The 18,060-nt window shown below is 35.8% G+C and overlaps 2 protein-coding genes across 2 annotated transcripts; both read right to left on the reverse strand.

Annotated features, from left to right (window-relative positions):
- Positions 1 to 352: 352 nt before the first annotated feature.
- On the reverse strand, positions 353 to 8,508 carry LOC136814732 (uncharacterized). Its single transcript, XM_067071153.1, has 9 exons — positions 8,376 to 8,508; positions 8,042 to 8,147; positions 7,303 to 7,402; positions 6,337 to 6,493; positions 5,165 to 5,233; positions 3,738 to 4,812; positions 3,379 to 3,436; positions 2,871 to 2,945; positions 353 to 673 (listed from the first exon to the last, which is right to left on the reverse strand). Exons 1-9 carry the CDS (start codon positions 8,467 to 8,469, stop codon positions 548 to 550), a joined length of 1,860 nt encoding a protein of 619 aa, XP_066927254.1. The 5' UTR covers positions 8,470 to 8,508; the 3' UTR covers positions 353 to 547.
- A 5,121-nt stretch (positions 8,509 to 13,629) lies between these two features.
- On the reverse strand, positions 13,630 to 18,052 carry LOC136814733 (uncharacterized). The gene is made up of 6 exons (XM_067071154.1): positions 17,659 to 18,052; positions 16,737 to 16,884; positions 16,043 to 16,142; positions 15,287 to 15,410; positions 13,922 to 14,432; positions 13,630 to 13,679 (listed from the first exon to the last, which is right to left on the reverse strand). Exons 2-6 carry the CDS (start codon positions 16,852 to 16,854, stop codon positions 13,630 to 13,632), a joined length of 903 nt encoding a protein of 300 aa, XP_066927255.1. The 5' UTR covers positions 16,855 to 16,884; positions 17,659 to 18,052.
- Between the last annotated feature and the right edge of the window lie 8 nt (positions 18,053 to 18,060).

The raw sequence follows: 18,060 nt of genomic DNA on the forward strand, positions 1-18,060 counted from the left end.
CTACATTTCAAACATAAAATTGCATTTTAGTAAAAGGAGGGAGCCTTATTTGGGAGTAATTGCCAATATAAAATCGAAAATTCTTTAAAAGTAGCATTCTTAGCTTGAGTAGCAAAATTCCATGAGGGCCATTTTCATCATGGACGTTCATATAAAGTGTATTCTTATACTAGAAAAAGCGTGTAAATTCGAAATGAAAAAAATCCCTGGTTATTCAGTAGCGAGATTATGTATCTGGAATTCTCTACGGCTACGGCTAAAGCGGCGAGGGAAATGGCGAGTAAGGCAAGTAATGGCGGGTGAAAGCAAGTTCGATATTTGACGTACGGCATTATGTCGACTTTGCTTATACGGTGTTTTTCTCGTACAGAGCAAAGTAGACAACGACATGTCGCCTTTGGTGACGACCCGCATGGGCAGCCCCGCAACCGTAGCCGTAGAATATCTCCGATACATAATCTCGCTAGTGAGTTAATCTCGGTGACTTGTAAAAGCTAATGTGCTCAGCTTTGCCATGTCAACGTGGAGAAAAGAAGACTTGTTATCCTCAGAGCACAGGCTGTGTGAGTTTTTGTTTGCAAGTTGGTAATTCGTTTCTATGATAATATTTGATGAGAGATAAGACGTCTTCGAATCTTTCATCAGTGTTACGATCCAAGTAATATGTTTTCTCCTGAGCGATGAAAAAAAGAGCCGGAATCGATTATTGTTATGGGTATTGTTATCTGATATTCCGATGGCGTATTGGCGGCCGCCCACGCTGAAGCTCTAAAGGAGCGGACCAATATACCATCGGAGATGATTGTAAGTCGGCCTCGGATGTGTCGCATCCCCAGTCGGGTCCAACCAACCTTGCGCGTAAACCTTAAAATATTTCGGTTGGACCCGCCAATCCCCCGAAAACGCTCGCTGCTAAATCCTTGACAGGGTCTTGCTAAATTCATATTCTAAACCTTCCAGATGTTAAAAATTTTCCCGACCTTTTAGAGCTTTAGCGTGTCGGATGAGAATTTCTTCATCCGGGTGCCTATATATAGTGAAGATATGTAATATCTGTCATTTTAGAAAAAGAAAAGTATTGATATATAAATAACTCAAACTGATAAAAACGAAAAAAGTTAAGAATATTTTTGTTAATTGTGTGTATTTACGATTTTTTTGGTATTTTTTATTTTTTAATCATTCCGAAACAGAGGGTAATTTAGCAAAGTTAACGGGAATTAAATAGTGGTTATGTGAACGAAAACCTAATCCAATGAAGATAGAAGAAAGTAATAGTGGAGAAACAATGAATTGCAAAAACTTTTTTGATAAACACACTCCGTAATTCATCAAAATACATACAAAATGGGGACAAATACAAAAGCAAACACATCAAAAAATAAAAAAAAAAAAAAAAAAAAAAAAAAAAAAAGGATACATAACAAAACAAAAACCGAAGTCCCAGAACTTGTGACTGGCATAGTGACTTTCCAGTGTTAGGCCCACACTCATCGCCTTCGGAAACATACTAAAAAAAGGAACTGACCAGCAGCTTCCAAATAAATAACAGACAACAAACAGATACTACAACAAACACAATCTTACATAAAAATAGAAAAAATCACACAAAAACTGAAAAGAATAGAATCGTAAGTTGGCCGAGAACCCGGTTCGGCGTGCGCGACGGGGAAACGCACAGGGCAAAGAAAAAGCAGGAAATGAATACTCCGATGCTAATGCTAATTCTTTAGACAAAAAAAAAAAAAAAAAAAAAAAAAAAAAAAAAAAAAAAAAACAAAAAACAAAAAACAATCACACATACAATCACAAGAAACAATTTCACAATTTGAAATATGTAAAAGTTCTCGACGTTTTCCATACTTCATAAAACAGTCAGGAAAACCTGGAAAAACATTTGAAACTTGCTTCTTCAAGAAAGCGTTTGAAGCACCCTGTTTCGCATTCGAATGAAAAGCTCAGTGACTCTAGAGTCAGATCTTAAAACATGGTGTGCTACGTGCTATCCGTAAATTTTGAAAGACGGATCCATAAAAATGCACGATGGGATGTTTACTGTCGGCTGTGGCATCCTTACATAAAAGGGAAAGGCATCTCTCTTATCAAAAAGTTTATATCTAAAAATATTGTTTTCAACGGTGATATCTAAATCTAAAAACGATGCATGGTTTCCATGGTGCTCAACTTTGAGATCTAGTTCTTTAGGGTAAATCTGTTTGTAGCAATTATGAAACTCATCTCTGTCATTTAAGGCACACAAATCATCAATATATATATATAATATGGATATAGAAGCACGTTAGCCAGTGGGTGGTTTCGGTTTGACACTTTAAATCAAGTTGTTCGAATCTCATTTATAAATCGTTTAAGTTGAATATTGTTATAGTGCTTATTGATTGAGGAAAAAGAAGATTGCCGGGAAAAAAGAAAGTCATTTGCTTTGGAATCAAATGTTCTAGGGTCTGAGTGCGATTGAATATACCAGGCTTTTCAAACCAATTTTGACTTTTGTGATCTTATTAAGTTTTGGGGCGTCGTACTGTAAAATTTCCGCAAAAGCAGATTTTTTGTGTTGTCGCTCTCACAAGAAAGAGATTGAACTCAAATATTTATTTTGAAACGTTATCATGCAACAGGTTTTCAGACCGTCATTCTGACCTTTACGAAAACTTTCTGATCAAATGGTATAAATAAGTACTTATAAGGTTTGCTATCGAAATAAGCTTTTCTTAAGCAAGGGCGTGGCAAAGCGAAAGATCCACCTTTATTTAAAAATTATCACACCTAACTTTTTTTAAATAAGCTTTTTCTATATTTATATGATACCTTAAATAGGATCAAAAGTAAAGAATACATCAACTGCAACTTACTTTGAAGAAAATAATGTAATGCTTGACATCAGTGGGGTCGTTTTTGTTGGACACTTTCACTCCCAAAGCGTCTTTCTGAAAAGAGAAAATGAAAAGGGTTTCCTAGCTTGTTGGCCTTTATTATTCAGATAATCTTCGCCGAAGAGAATATTTAAACACATTGTCATTATTTTTCGAAGGAATATTTTGAGCACCACTAGGCTTTACAAGAAAATTATCCACATGGAAGTTATGAGAAAATCCAGGGGGGGTCATATACTTTAGTTTTGAAAATCAAAAATCACACAAAATATTGGAAATATTTTCAAGTGGTATCAATTCTTAAAGCAAGCACTGTTGGAGTTGAGATTCATTCATTAAACCTGCCGAATTACACAGATCTAAAAAAAGGGTCCTAAATCGATGTCCTTAACACACTCATTTTTTGTTTCTTTGGAAAAAGCCTAATTTGTTTCTAAAGTAGCTTAGAAGGTGAATTAAGTAAACTGACGAGAACAGACATACTTACCCCATCTCGCCGTTTCGTTCTGATTAAGTAAGTCCCTAAGGGCCATCCAGCCAAATACCTGATGAAGAGATAAAAAGTGACAAAATTATTAAAATAGCCCGTGTTTTTTATCATGTTTTTTATAAGAATAGTTTTATGACTGTAGAAGTCTTAATTTCAGAAACGAGCTAAGAACCGTTCAACAGCCTTAAATCCCAGAAGAAATTCCAAAGGCCTGTACAAAAAATATGGCTTCCTTATCACAAGGGAACAAGACAATTACAATTTCATCAGCTTTTAACCTTAGGCACCAAGTTGGAAATAGAATATCTGAGCTGAAAATTTTGTTGCGTAAATCTGCTAAGGATTTAAAGAATTACTTGTAACAATCATCTCGATCTACTCCAACAAAATAAGCTTCAGTTGGTAAAAAACAATCCCTCGTTTGATGGTGATCATTTGTGGGAAGAGTATTATTGTTCGTTAAAACATGATCAGGGTTAGCGTATGGATCAACGTCTGGAGGATGAGATTGAAGGATGTAGCCTTTCGAATCTAAAGAAGTGTTCTGGGAATTTCGAAACATGTTATTTCGTGACGCTTCTGTTTCTCTATTGGAGGTACGCGGAGGTTGTGGTATAGTGCTTCGCATTGTCACGTACGAGCTTTCGATTTCAGAACGCGATCGTTGTAGAGTGACATAACCTTCTTCATGATCTGAAGTAGTTTTGGTGACATTTCCAGTACGCCTTGGGGCAGGCGTCGGCGCCCAGGATTTACTTTTTTCATTCAGTATAGGATGTGAAACGTTTGCAGTTGTACTGGTGAAATTTGGTAAACGTGGTGGTGCAATAGGTGAAATATTGCTAGGTGACGTGGGGGTGGATCTGTTGTTGTTAGGCGGCGATGGGATAGGCCTACTACTGCTTGGTACCGGTGGGGTTGGTCTATTGTTGTAAGGTAGAGGTGGGATCTGTCTGCTAATTGTATCACCGGGTGAAACCGGTCTGTTGCTTGAAAGATTTGAAAAGGAAGAATTTTCACCAAGTGGCAGACTGACGCGATCAGTTTCTAAACTCATTTTTGACAATTGATTGTTAGTATATTGAAGAGATACTTCAGATGAAAGTGAACTTGTTCGTTCGCGAGAATGTGGCGGAACAGGTATTTCATGTGGCAAGTGAGGCGAGGCGTGGGGCGGATGGTTACTGGGTGCTCCCATATCTGTATACTCTTCTTCAAAGTGGTTGTGTTCCTTCATGGAGACGTAAGGACTCGAAGGAGGGTTTCTTTCGTTCATTGAAACATAATACTCCATTTGTGGTGGTGGCTCGGGGTGTCTTTGTTCAGGTGGTAAGGGCGGTGGTGAATTCATTGCAGGGCGTCGTGGGTGGGTTAAAGAATAGTGTTTTGGACGAGGCGGTGGAGGATGATCATAATTTTCTTGGATTGTTCCTTGAAAATAACAGTATTCATTTAAAAATTGATGACAATGATTCATGTGGTCAATCGACAGCAGAAGTTGTGGTCGAGTGATCTAACTCACCACTGTATCGTATTCAAACTTATGGCGTTATTGAAGAATCATCAAATGAGTGTTGAGGCAGTAGACCATAGAAACCAAAACTGCAAAAGCAAGATAAAAAGTTTTCAAAAAATCTGGAGGTTACCGAGGCATAGATATCTAGACTCAATAATTTGAAAGATGAATAATTAGATTCAATGAGCAAACGTGATTGGCAACCATTGACATTTATTTCTACAAAGTTTTGACCAAATATTGGAATATGCGAAAAAAGGAACTCACCAGTGCTTCTTCTATGAGGAGCACTTTTCAAAATTGGACTTGTTGCTTCATGAAATTCTGTTGCTGTTCCTAAAAATGAAATAATAATTACCTGACAACGTTTAAGCTCCCAAAAACTATTCAGCTACATGCTTTTTTTATAAGAATAGTGTATTTTGGATGATGGTGAAGTATTCTTAAGAAAGTGCCAAGATTGAGGGTGAAATATTCTTAATGTATTCTCACTTTTTTGGACTTGACTTTATTACAAACATGATAAATGATCAATTTGAGAGTTTTAGACTTTTGAGTGAACATTTGGGTTAAAATTACATTTCTACCTAATAGCTTCAATTTATATCTGACAAAGGAAGCAGTTTTTTCTGTTAACCAAATACAAAATGAGTTTATTCTTATCAAATTCTGTGAAATTCACCCTAGAGGGTACTTAGGGTATTCTTAAGATTTGGGCAATTTTCACCCTGATATTCTTATAGAAGGTATTCTTATAAAAAAAAGCGTATATTTTTTCTGTACTGTCAAGATAAGAAGTGGTCAATACTATAAAAGATCGTGACTGAATATTTGTTGGTGATAGATTTTGAACCCAACGGGTCTGTGACACAGGGGTGTTCAAAATCTATCCCGCCAAACATAGACATTTTGGTTAATTTTTCGTCGCCGGTGGGAAGAACACCCAACAATTTCAGCTTCACTGGAAAATCGACTTTGTTTCATCCATATTCAAACATTGGAAAAAATTGCACTCCTATATTATCTCAACTGGATTTTTCGACCTGAGAACAATAGAATTTCAATACCCATTGGAATTTCGATAGAAACCCTTATCTCAATAGTGAGAAGACATTCTACAGGTGCTACAGGGTAGAGGTGTTTTTGATTAAAACATGTCAACCCGGGGCAGGGGAGGGGTACTTAGGCGAAATGGGTGCCGGGTATGTGCGAACCATAAGGGTCCCTAAAAAGGGTCATAAATTCTTAAAATTTGGACTAAAATTTGAAGATTGTGGCTGAAATTTGTGGAAATGGTCTCTCTAAGGGTGTCAAAAACGCCAAAAAAATGGAAAATATTTTCGAAATTCAGCCTCTCTAAGGGTGGATTTTCGAACTTTGGTTCGGACATACCCGTCATCTGGCAAACCTAGTACCCACCCCCCGGGATGTTAACATACCAGTATCGAAGGATTCAGTTGATGAGATGGAAGGACTTGATACATAAGACCTTCTCTTTGGTGTTGGTGTGTGGAAGAAATCAGCATGGCTCTGAAACGGCTTGTTCTCCACAATGTCGGCTTGATTCAATATAGCTTTCAATTGATCTACCCATTTCTATGACATGAGAATTCACAAAGATTACAAGCTAACAAGGAAAATCCTCATAAAGGGGTATGGAAAGATGTACTGAACCATCAAATTTAGAACATAATCGGTGTCAATGGTAGGCTATTTTCAAATCCATACCACTAAACCCAGTCCCTTTGTTGAGAAAAACAAACGGAAAACCATGACCAAGGGATTAATTTCTTTTAAATTGGGAGATATAGTGTTTTCATACAAATTTTTGGCAAATTTCATAATGGCGATATCCTCTGGTCTACTTAACACACCCCCTTCTCAGACATACTGGGAACCCTTCCCACTAGAAAAATTGGCCAAATTATCGTCCCCAGTGGAAAACTATACTCTATTCTTTGTCCCCACTGAAAATAATCGGATAAACAAAGCCCCACTTTAAAATGTTGTGCTATTTTTTCCATCCCCACTGAATTTTCTGCCTAGAAAACAATGGAATTAAAATCCCCAGCCATAAAAACATGGGAATATCGACCCCCATCGAGTTTTGGTCCGTTATTTTTACTCCCACTGGCTGATAAAATACCACCAGGTCCGTGAGAAGGGGGTGTCTTAAATGGACTCATCATTACAATAAAAATTATCAGAAAGCAAAGTACAGTCATAAGTAGATTTTATTTGTACTTTCAATCATTGAATATGAAAGACTGTAAAGTATATGTATAGTTGTCGACGGACTATCAATGTAAAACGTCAATTCTTAGTCGCCGGACATTTGAATGACTTTTTCTCATATTTTAACAAATTAAAAAATGCTAAGGACAAGAAATTGGAACAAACCGTACTGTGTATTCATCTTCACTTCCAGCACTGAAGCGATAACTTTTATCCTTAAACGATGGATTTCGAAGTTCAAATAAATATTCATTATCGTGTGTGGCCAAACTGAAGTAAAGAAACAAAAAAGAAAGCTAGAAAAACGCTCCTAACCAAGCCAGGCCATTGATCAGGAAAGTGGATCGGCCAAAGTTGTGGCGATTAAGACCATGTTCAGACGTTACGGTTCCGTTCCGAAACGAAACGAAACGGTTCCGAAACAAGTGTGAACGTCCAAATTCGAAACGTCAAAAAAGAAGACATTACAAAGCAAAACAGATCGAAACGGTTTCGCTCCATTTTTTTTCATCGGAACGGAACTGCTCCGAAAACGTTCCGAAACCAATATGAACACACTCGATCCGTAGCGAAAATCATACCGGAGCGAAACGGACCAGTAACGTGTGAACATGGTCTAAAGAGGTTGAACAATTTTTTGGCAGTTTTACACTGCCGGGAGAAATTTTTTGACCCCCTCTCTTAAAATGGCCTCCTTTGAAATAAAGCTATTGAGGCCTATTGAAAGCACGAATCGTAATATAAAAAAAAACTTTTTTATTTCAAAATAGTGAGGGGACCATGACATTATATGGGGCCATTACGAGTAAATAAGACAAAGACAGAGTCTCAACTCTAGAGTGGGGTGCAGCCTCTTGTGTGGGGTAATTTTAATTAACTAGAATCTTGTAATTATTGCTTTGCAAATACCTGTATCCTCCAGCAACAAGGTTGAGCGCTTTTCGTGGACTTTTACTCGATTTTTTCTCATAATAAATTAAACAGCCACTGACCACCATGCAATATCTGTATTGTCCTGAAAAAAGGAGTTGTTGAGACTTTCCAAAACTAGGTCTAAATATAAAGGATGTTTTTTTGCTAAGTAAGTAATGTTAGTAAGGTTAAATTCGACCGGAAAGACATTTTATGGAAGCGATTTTGCCTGTGGAGAAAGTCCAGCTAATTCTCTGACAGTGTAATGGAATTGATTATTTTTGGGGAATGAACTTGATTTTGTAAATTTTAAATACCATGCCTGTCTTACCTTTATCTTTTCGGTTGTATTTGTGTAAAAATCCACAATGAGTTGCTTTAGGTGCCAATTCTGAGGCTGGTTTATTCCTAAGATTATCATCCATTTTTTTACTTTTTTTGTGATTTTTTAGATTTTTTTATTCTACCCTGCAAAAGATAAAAATTTGATTGCAAAAAAAGTATACATTCTTAAAAGAAATGCGAAAAAATCTGAAACGAGAGTTTTGTCATTATTACATTATCCTAAACCATTAAAAAAAGTTTAAATGAGTTTAAATACACTGGTAAACGACCTTGTCTATGAATTTCATTTGAGTCTCATTGTTGTGATAAGTATACGATCAACTATCTCATGGTAGAGACAGTTGAGTCTCCATAACTCGAACACGCACAGGGAAAACAAATTTGTTCGAGTTAAGAAAATTTCGAGTTATGGAGTAAGGTTTATAAGAAATCGTTAACAGAAGGGACCATAAAACTTGTTCGAGTTAAGGAGACATTCGAGTTATAGAGGTTCGAGTAGACTGTAGAAACTTCAAAATTTAAAAAAGATTTTCGACGGTTTGAAAGAATTATATCAAGCGGTCAACGCCTGTCATGAAAATTGATTAGTAATTATAAAATCTTAATTATAAAAGTATTTACATAAAATCGGAGTAAAATTGTCAACATAATCAAAAATAAACATTAATTATTCTATTGTTACAAGCTATGCTTGTGTAAAACATATATTCAGCGCTTTAAAGGTTCTTCGTTAAACGGAGCCCAAACGGAGCATATAAAACTGATGATTTTCGCTCGAATTTCCTTAGTATCAAAGAAGAAACAACCACTGATTTTTATAAAACCTATATTAAGTTATATCCGCCATCTTTGGTTTGATTTTTTGGTACCTGCAAACGCTCTTAATGTATTACACCGCTATTGAGTATTTTAGTATTAAATGAGAAACTTATGCAATGAATTCTGAAAAAGAAGACTATGTAAGTGCAACCAAGGCATGCGTCACTAATAACAGTCTTTACAGGAAAATTATAGACCACTAGAGAACCAATCAAAACAACGTATTTCACATGTATTGGACCGTTTACGTCACAACCAGTTAATAAGTAACCTTTATAACTGACACTTAATTGTAATTTGAGAGCCTACAAAAAAAGAAGTACTTTTATCCTCAACCCATGGGGCTTTTTTCGAAAAAACTTTTTTTCAAATTTTAGATACCCGCCTGGATTTTTGGCCAATTTAAGAGGTACCGCTTGGATTTTTGTCCAAATTATAAAGATTTCCCCTGGACTTTTAGCTATTTTCAAGAGATCCCCTGACTTTATTCCAGGAGTAACCAGATCAGATTTCAATCCCTCACTGGGTCATTGAGGCAGGGTTGGATTGTTAAGATCGTAATATACGTATACAGAAATTCATGATATTCACGACGTAATGTTTTCTAAGTAAACATCCCGGTTTTTGTCAGTAGTGGCAAATTGAAAGTAGAGAAAAAGTTGTTCAAAATTTGCCGCTACTAACAAAAGCCGGGGTCTTTCCGTAGAAAACATAACGTCATGAATATCATGTATGCATATACGTTATCACATACAAAACTAAGAGTAGGGTTGCTTTAAGCGAATTTTACAAGTTGGTAGATTGTTTTTCATATAATACCGTATAAGATCACCAATCTTTGTGAATTTCGGCTCCGGTTCACTGGCAAGGAATTGCTGCCCCTGAAAAACGAAACAATCAAAGATATGGAGTATTGAAGGACACTCTTTTACAAGAAGACTAGTTAATCTTTTTCTCCAAGTAGGAGGAAAAGTGAATTTGAAATGCAGGACAAAACTCTCTCATGACCTTGAAGTCCCCTATTGATCATTAAAGCGAATGCGCGTTTTTTATAAGAGCATCAAAAATTCTTGACTTTTTGAGTTTTTAATTTTCCTAAGAAATAGGGTGTTTTGAGTCTACAAAGACTTAAAATGTTCTTAACTTGTTCTTAACATTTTGGCCAGCCTTATGTTCTTATAAAGTTTGTTCTTATAAAGAAAGAACGTGTAAACTTGAAGAATCAGTTACACTGTGGTTGTCAAAGAATATTAGAATGGAAAGTTGATTCCCGCATAGTGACGATCATTACGCATTTGTTGAATAAATGATTCGTACAACAACAATAATAAAACACGACAAATCTATTTCAATGAGGGACAAACTGAAACTACTTTTCATATGATTTTTGTGAAAGATAATAAATGCTCCAAGCTTTGAGTTTTATTCTTACTCAAACTGGTTAACAATTTCTGGATACATGCATTCTTGCATACAAGGAAAACTTTTCAACAGCAGAGTATATAGCTAGCTTATAAGGAGGTAAACTTAAGTAGACAATGAAATGATAAAACTACAGTTTCATCTTACACAAATAGACTTTTTATTTAAGACAAAAAGGCAAAATGGAGAACTTACGTTCTTTTGAAATATGATAAAATGACGACAACTCTGTTTCTCTGCAGTATAAATTGTCAACACGTGTCTCTGTAAAGAGAAATCCATGAGAAGGTTATTTCATGAGCTCCCTTCAAATCATCAAAGCTGAAATCTAACTTTAAAACTCAGACCAAATCCTTTCTCAGATTTTTGGTGAAGGAAAACATACAATAATTCACCAAAAATACTATGAAACATCTTCTCATATGAGGTTTCATGTAAAGTGTAGTATATTGACAATGTCATAAGAAACAAACCACAAATACCTTGTTAATAAGTCTTTCGATTAAGAAGTTTTCTATAACAACATCTATCAAAGCATCATGAATAAAAAAAGAGAGGCAATCTCTTTCTCTTTTATCAAGGATTAAATTACTTTCATTTTTAAAACAGACGACATATCAAATTAGAGCAATCTCAAAATTGTCATATCTCAAAGACTTGAGTGGGTTGATTCTTTCAAGTTTTGATGACGAACTTTCATCTTTCTTGTTGATAGTTTATGGAGCAAAGTATGAACAGCCCTAATAACCAATGCTATTCCAAAAGAACAAAGTGTTCAAAAGGGTAACCTTGGTCAATCAAATCCAGGTGATAATTTAAAACCTCCGTGTTGCAACAACCTTTTGATAAATCTTGACGGGAAATTCAAAATTATACAAAGACTATCGTTCTTCAAAGGCAAAGGTTTATAATTGAGACGGAAATCTAAGTGAAAAATCTAAAACACCTCTGTCTCACAGCCCCTATATTAATTGTTCCAAGGTTTAAAAGTCCAGTGGGAATGGTTTTTGAGTGCAATTTTTAAACATTGGATCTCGAATGGGAATGAAATCAAAGTCAAATTCCCAGTGGGGCTGAAATTCCAGGTTATTTTCTCAACGGGACGAAATTTTTGCCTAATTTTATAGTGGGGCTGGGGTCCCAGTAGGTATGTGACACAAGGGTGTCATTGTTCTAAACTGGGTGGATATCCGTCTACAGACAGAAAAGTTACAGCACTACCCTGTATGGTTTAGTAATAGACCACCGGATAAGTTCAATTTTGGTGGTGATTACCAACTTCCACTATAATAAAAACATCACATAACACTGACCTCGTCAGAGTTTTTTCGGATTAGATAAGTTCCAATGACATTCTTCGCTTTCAGCAATCTGTCATAGATAAAATCAAAAGGTAAATCAATCAATCAATCAATCAATAAAATTTAGCTAATAACAGTCCCCACGCCACCGGGGGCCAGAAGGGTCATGCCCCCCACTTTTTTGCAAAGTAAAAATTTTTAGTTGCGCCTCCTCAGACTGTATATTCATTGTCCCCTTTCTTTCAATTTCATGGCGTGCCCCTTCAATTCCATGGCGTGGGCCGTGAGTAATGCTTCGATCAGCCATCTCATTTTCTAGTTGTTTGATAAGCTCAGACTATCAGAAACTAATTCATATAGAGGAGAAGAAACAACAAGCATACTCGATGGCATTTTCTCTTTTCATGTTCCATCGGTAGACATTTGTTGGAAGAATCGTGGCATCACTCATTCTCTGAAAGTAAAACAGAGACCTAACTGAAATGGGTGATAGTCTTTCCAAAAAATAACCATCACGTGACACAGTAACCAGAAAGAGTGACGTCATACCCATCAAGTACAGAGGCAGTTAAATATGAAATTATCTTTTACAGAAACGGAAAATTTGAAGCCACTTACATTGTCTGGTGGAGCTTGAGGTAGAACTCGTGGAGGCCTACAATAAAGAGCACAAAAGAGTTTAATATTGGAAGCACAAGAAACTTGGTCACGAGATTAACACACTTTTATACACTGTGGACCAAGTTTCTCAATCCCGGCCAGGCAAAATCTTTGATCGGAGTATTTTGAAAAGCGGTACCCTAATGGCGGCACTACTCAATAGCAGTGTAAATGCATCGACAGCGCTAGATCTACTTTCCCTCGAAAACTTTTGATGATGTAGTAGCACCGTTAGACGTTAATTTTTAACACTGCAATGGCTTCTTTACGGGTACAGATTTAAAAAAACTTCGATCAAAGATGGCGGATATAGCTTGGTCCAGGGATATATAACGGTCAACACGAAAACTCGATAATAATAATAAATATTCGCTATAAAACTTGACCATTTCGAAAAATATCTTCTATATTCATCTTCAAATAGGTATTTGTAAGAAAACAACAACAGAAAATCAGTGAAATAATTTCGACAAACATCAAACCAGTCATGTTTGAAATTGTGTTGTTTTGGATAAAACTCTGAATAATAAATAATGGCATTATAAGAAGGGGGAAGGGACATAAATATTGACATCCAATGCAGGCAATACAAATAAAATAATCGAACTTTTCTCTGAGAAAGCTTTAATTCACACCTCTTGAGGCAATAAGTAATATTTATAATATGATATGACAGTTGCTAGTACAATATAAGAAATACTTTACGAGTTCCGAGATTTTTCCGTACAATACAGAAAATCCGGAACGAGTGAAATATTTCCATATTGGACGAGCAATGTCTGATAACTGGTTTATGGGCGACGAAAAAATGCACTTTTTGTGTTGAAAAAAAGCGCAGGGCACTTTTGTAGCAAAGTGACGTTAGATTGCCTCTACCGCTGCAATGCAACAACATCTTTTCGTCAATTTATATTTTGTACATATAAAATACAAGATATATTGTTTTATATATTCTTTTTAACCAATCAGATTGCAGATATTTTTGATCGCCGATAAAGCCACATTAAGAAGGTGCTCAATCTTTAGAGCAAAAAAAGCTTACAATGTAGGTGGACCTTTGATGCCATTTGGTAATCTCGAAGGACTACCTAAAATCAAGAGAAGGAGGATTATTTCGTTACAAAGTTATTCCTAACAAATTCTCCTTACAAAACAAACAAGCTAGGAAATGGGCAACTTGTCAATTCTTTCTTAAAGTCGTTTGACAAGGCATTTGCCAGATACTCCTTACTGTAGAGTGGTATGTATTGAAAAAATAATATAAAGTGAAGGATGGAAAAAATCATCGAAATCTGTGTATTCAGTACCAAAATATTTCAGTTAGTTTTACCTACTGCCTCAGCGTCTATTTCACTGACTTCATAGCGACGTCCCTGAGAGTGCGTTTGTTTTTTAGATTGCTCTGCTTCATTATGCGGTGCTAGAGAGTGCATTTGCTTCTTAGTATGTTCCGGGCGTGGCGGAGGTATGGGGCAAGCACAGGCTTCTTTCACGGTTGGACTTTTGTAATGATCACTTTCAATGATGGGAAAAGTGGAGAGAGGAGTTGATCGTTCTGGAGATTTGGAAAGCTTTGGTGATGAAGGCCTGAAGACTGCAGGCGTTAGACGGCAAGTTGGTCCTCTGAAACTTTTATTTGAATCCGGCAAAATCCCATGATCATCAAAAGTGTTTGAGGTGCCAGTAAAAAGTTCATTGGTAATTTTTTCGTCGTATTTTTCCGGATTCGAGAAACTGATATCTGTAGGTTTGGTTTGCGCGTAATCATAACTTTCGCCGTTGATTTTCTCTCCATTGGGATAGTAAGATGCCATCTCGTTCTTGATTATATTCAACCATTTCTAGATTGAGAAGATAAGAAAATATTTGACCAAACAGTGAAAATAGAAAAGAATAGTTTTCTAGAAACATAGACTGGATTCGGTTGTTATACATGTTTTAGAAGGTCATAGTGTCCTAGTTGGTCCCCCCCCTAGAAAATGGAAAAAATCCTCTCCCCCCCCCCCCCCCCCCCCTGAGATTTGAAAAAAAAATTCCCCCCCCCCCCTAGAAATTTTTTCTTCTTCAATATTTGCTCTTGATGCTTCTATTCACGTTATCTCTGTTATATATACAATGAAAAATTGAAAAAAAGTTTCCACAGAGTGAAATGAAAAGTTAAAAATGAACTGCTAGTGCTAGAACTGCTTTTTAGATGTTAGTTTAGACAAAGTTAGCTACAGAGAGTAGAAAAAATATTTTTCCACAGTAGAAAAAAATAAATAGATTTTTGAAAACCATTTTGCCCCCCCTTTTCCTATTTTCTGAAAAAAAAATTCCCCCCCCCCCCCTTTTAAAAGGGGGGGGGGGACACTATGAAGGTCTATATGTTATGGGATGGTTTTATTTTCTATTAATTTTCCTTATTTAAACCAAATGCGTGCAAGGAGCTGAGCTATATTAATGATCTAAGAGAAAATCCTCAACACTGTGCATAATGTCCTCGATATTCCAATCTAGTGAAGGTACGAAATTCCTCAAATAGAGTGGTAACAAGCTAGGCCCGTGTAGCCACGTCTTATGCTTATGTCAAATATCTCAACCCCCTCCCGACTATGTGGAGCAAACAAAAGTTAAGCCCGGCTTTTCTGACACAGCCCAAAGGTTAATGGAAAAATGGGGGAAAAACTACGTTTTTAATGTTTATATTAAATACCTCAGCCTCCCAATACGTGGGGCAAACAAATTGATGCTGTGTCGTGTTATTTTCGCATTGTAAATTGATGTAGTAACTCTGCGTTAACGTTTGTGCTCTCCCTGGCTCTGCAAACAATTCAACACTATTATGAAAAGGTGGAAAGAAAAATAATTGTTACTCTGCACATCAAGTGCATACTTCTTGAAATTTACCTTTGGTCTCATTTGAGAACATTTAATATCCTTTACTGCTAGACAAGCCAAAAAAGCAAAAGCTAAATCCTCGAGGATAGTAGACGTAGAACAACAATCTAATTTACAGGTAGGTTTCGCGAATATGGACGGACAATTTGTGATCAATGGGGTCATTTAACCAAAAAGCCTCGTACTACTAAGACGTGTAATTGTATCTCAAATCTCCGTCCATACACAAATTGCAAAACTAATATTAAAATTGAATTGAAATGAAAAGGGGTTATCCAGAAAAAATTTGAATATATGGGGGGGGGGTAGAGGATATAACATTTTCTGGAAATTTACCCCCTGGACATTGAGACTTTTGACCCCCCGGAGAAGCATTAGTTGCCCCCCTGGATACTCAAAATTACCCTCCCCCAAACAGAGCAAAATTACCCCCAAATAGAGTAAGTTTACCAAGCTGGGCAAGGCAAATTTTGTAGATTTTTCACTACCCCCCAGACACTATATCCTTCACCAATCACGAACATTTTCTGGAAGAGCCCGAAATCGTAACCAATAAAAAAGAAAGTATTACCAGTAATTGGAAAGGATGAAATTGCACAGTGGTATGGAACTCGTCTTTTCCGCAAAGATGAATAATTCACCATTGAAAATCACACAAAATCTTTGAACGGCTGTAACGGATGAATAAATATTGGAAGATTACACTTTTTTTTATAAGAACATCCAAAATTTTTTAAGCCTTGGGATGTTCTTAACTTTTTGAGTTTTTAGAAGCCTAAAAATGTTCTTAACTTGTAGTTAATATTTTGGCCATCGAAGCCTTATGTTCTGATATAGTTTGTTTTATGAAAAAACGTGTATTTTGAGTATTTAGAAATTGATACACACGTTTTTTATAAGTACACAAGGCTTCGATGGCCAAAATATCAAGAACAAGTAAAAAACATTTTAAGGCTTTGCCGACTCTAAAAAAATAAATGTCTCAGGAAACCGCACAAAAATACCAAGATAATGGGTGAAAATAAGAGCATTGAGAAGATTTTTAGGCATAAAACTCAAAGTTAAGAACATCCGAAAAACTTCCAAAATTTTGATGTTCTTATAAAAAAAACATGTATTAAAAACAGGATCAATATCAGCTGCCAATGCTACTCAGATCCCTAAAAGGAAAAACTTGCCGGCGAGATTGCTGGTAGGTTTTTCATTTAGAACAAATTACTAAGAGAGTAAAAAGTGACGATAAAAAAATGGAATGGTATCTTTACGTTTCTTCGTGGTCGCAAAACTTGATTTCTTTTCAACTTTGGATAAGTAGCCAGAATGTACAGCACCCCAAGATAACAATTCCTTGACACTGAAATCTCTCTTTTTCTCCATCTTCATGTTTAGTTCGTTGGTTGGAAATGCTCAATGCTGAAAGAACATTTTCTGTTAACTACACGTTTTTTTATAAGAATATACTATATAAGAACATAAGGCTTCGATGGCCAAAATGTTAAGAACAAGTTAAGAAAAAGGCTTCACGGACTCAAAACACCCGATTTCTTAAGAAAATGGACATAAATACTCAAAAATGACGAAAATAAGAACATGTTAAGAACATTTTTAGGCTTATAACTCAAAAAGACAAAACATCTCTGAAGGCTTGAAAAAATTTGGATGTTCTTATAAAAAAAGTATTATTTTCAGATGAAACCTAACAGACCTGAAAGAGGAACTTTGAAATTCATGAAAAAATAATTCTAGCAGAAAAAAACACAACCAGCAATTTTGTATATCTAACAGCCAAGTTTAAAAGGTAGAATAATAAATATTAAATATAAATTCTCTTTAACAAAATATTTAAACAGTCAGAAACACACAAACATCCACGCGCAATCGAACACAACAGTCAACGAATGAACAACTATATCATTCAAACCTATTTTACTTGATATGCAAAACAAGTAAAGACAAGCTTGTGGAGATGAAATTTTTTTAGAAGAGTCTCTAAGAGTTCCTCTTTTAGAATAATTCTTTTTTAAGTGTACATACTTGCTGTATCAAAACTAGCACTAGGAAAAACCTTATCATATAAAAAGAAAGTTAATCGTTGAAATATTGTCTACATTGATACAATTTGAAAACCAGATACAATCGACAAAAAAACATAAACACATATTAATTAATAGAAATATACATACGTACAGCATCGTACAACTTGTCACATTAAAATGTCTTCTCTTGCATTTCCTCTCTGACGTTTTTATGATATTATGACATTATCTGTTCAAAATATATTACATACAAACTATAAAGTTCTTGGAATTGCATCAATATGCTGAATAAGCTAATACCTGCAAATGAGAAAAAAACCGCAGTACATCATTGTATCATTGCACAGTGTGTAGAAAAGTATATTTATCTATATTTAAAACCTTAAGAAAACAAATAGTAAAATTCCAGACCAGAACATCGACCCACTTTAAGGACAAATTCTTGTCATGTTTCAGATAAGATGCTTTAGACATCTCAAGCAAAGTCAAGTGGAAGATATTTACACATACCAAAAAAAGAAAGAAAGATATAAATCTTTGCATGCACCCACGA

The sequence above is a fragment of the Clytia hemisphaerica genome, unplaced genomic scaffold, assembly GCF_902728285.1.
Source record: "Clytia hemisphaerica strain Z4C2 unplaced genomic scaffold, Clytia hemisphaerica genome assembly, whole genome shotgun sequence".
Classification (NCBI taxonomy): Eukaryota; Metazoa; Cnidaria; class Hydrozoa; order Leptothecata; family Clytiidae; genus Clytia; species Clytia hemisphaerica.

What these genes read in the sequence shown, in the direction of transcription:
- LOC136814732 (XM_067071153.1), bottom strand. Translation starts at nt 8,469, where the DNA reads ATGGATGATAATCTTAGGAATAAACCAGCCTCAGAATTGGCACCTAAA. An exon ending in CTTGTTGCTGGAGGATACAG is followed by an intron (nt 7,403 to 8,041) that starts GTATTTGCAAAG and finishes TCTTTACTTCAG; the next exon opens with TTTGGCCACACACGATAATG. An exon ending in AACTGAATCCTTCGATACTG is followed by an intron (nt 5,234 to 6,336) that starts GTATGTTAACAT and finishes TTTCATTTTTAG; the next exon opens with GAACAGCAACAGAATTTCAT.
- LOC136814733 (XM_067071154.1), bottom strand. Translation starts at nt 16,854, where the DNA reads ATGAAGATGGAGAAAAAGAGAGATTTCAGTGTCAAGGAATTGTTATCT. An exon ending in TTCATCCTTTCCAATTACTG is followed by an intron (nt 15,411 to 16,042) that starts GTAATACTTTCT and finishes TTTTCATAATAG; the next exon opens with TGTTGAATTGTTTGCAGAGC. An exon ending in CCACGTATTGGGAGGCTGAG is followed by an intron (nt 14,433 to 15,286) that starts GTATTTAATATA and finishes TTCTCAATCTAG; the next exon opens with AAATGGTTGAATATAATCAA.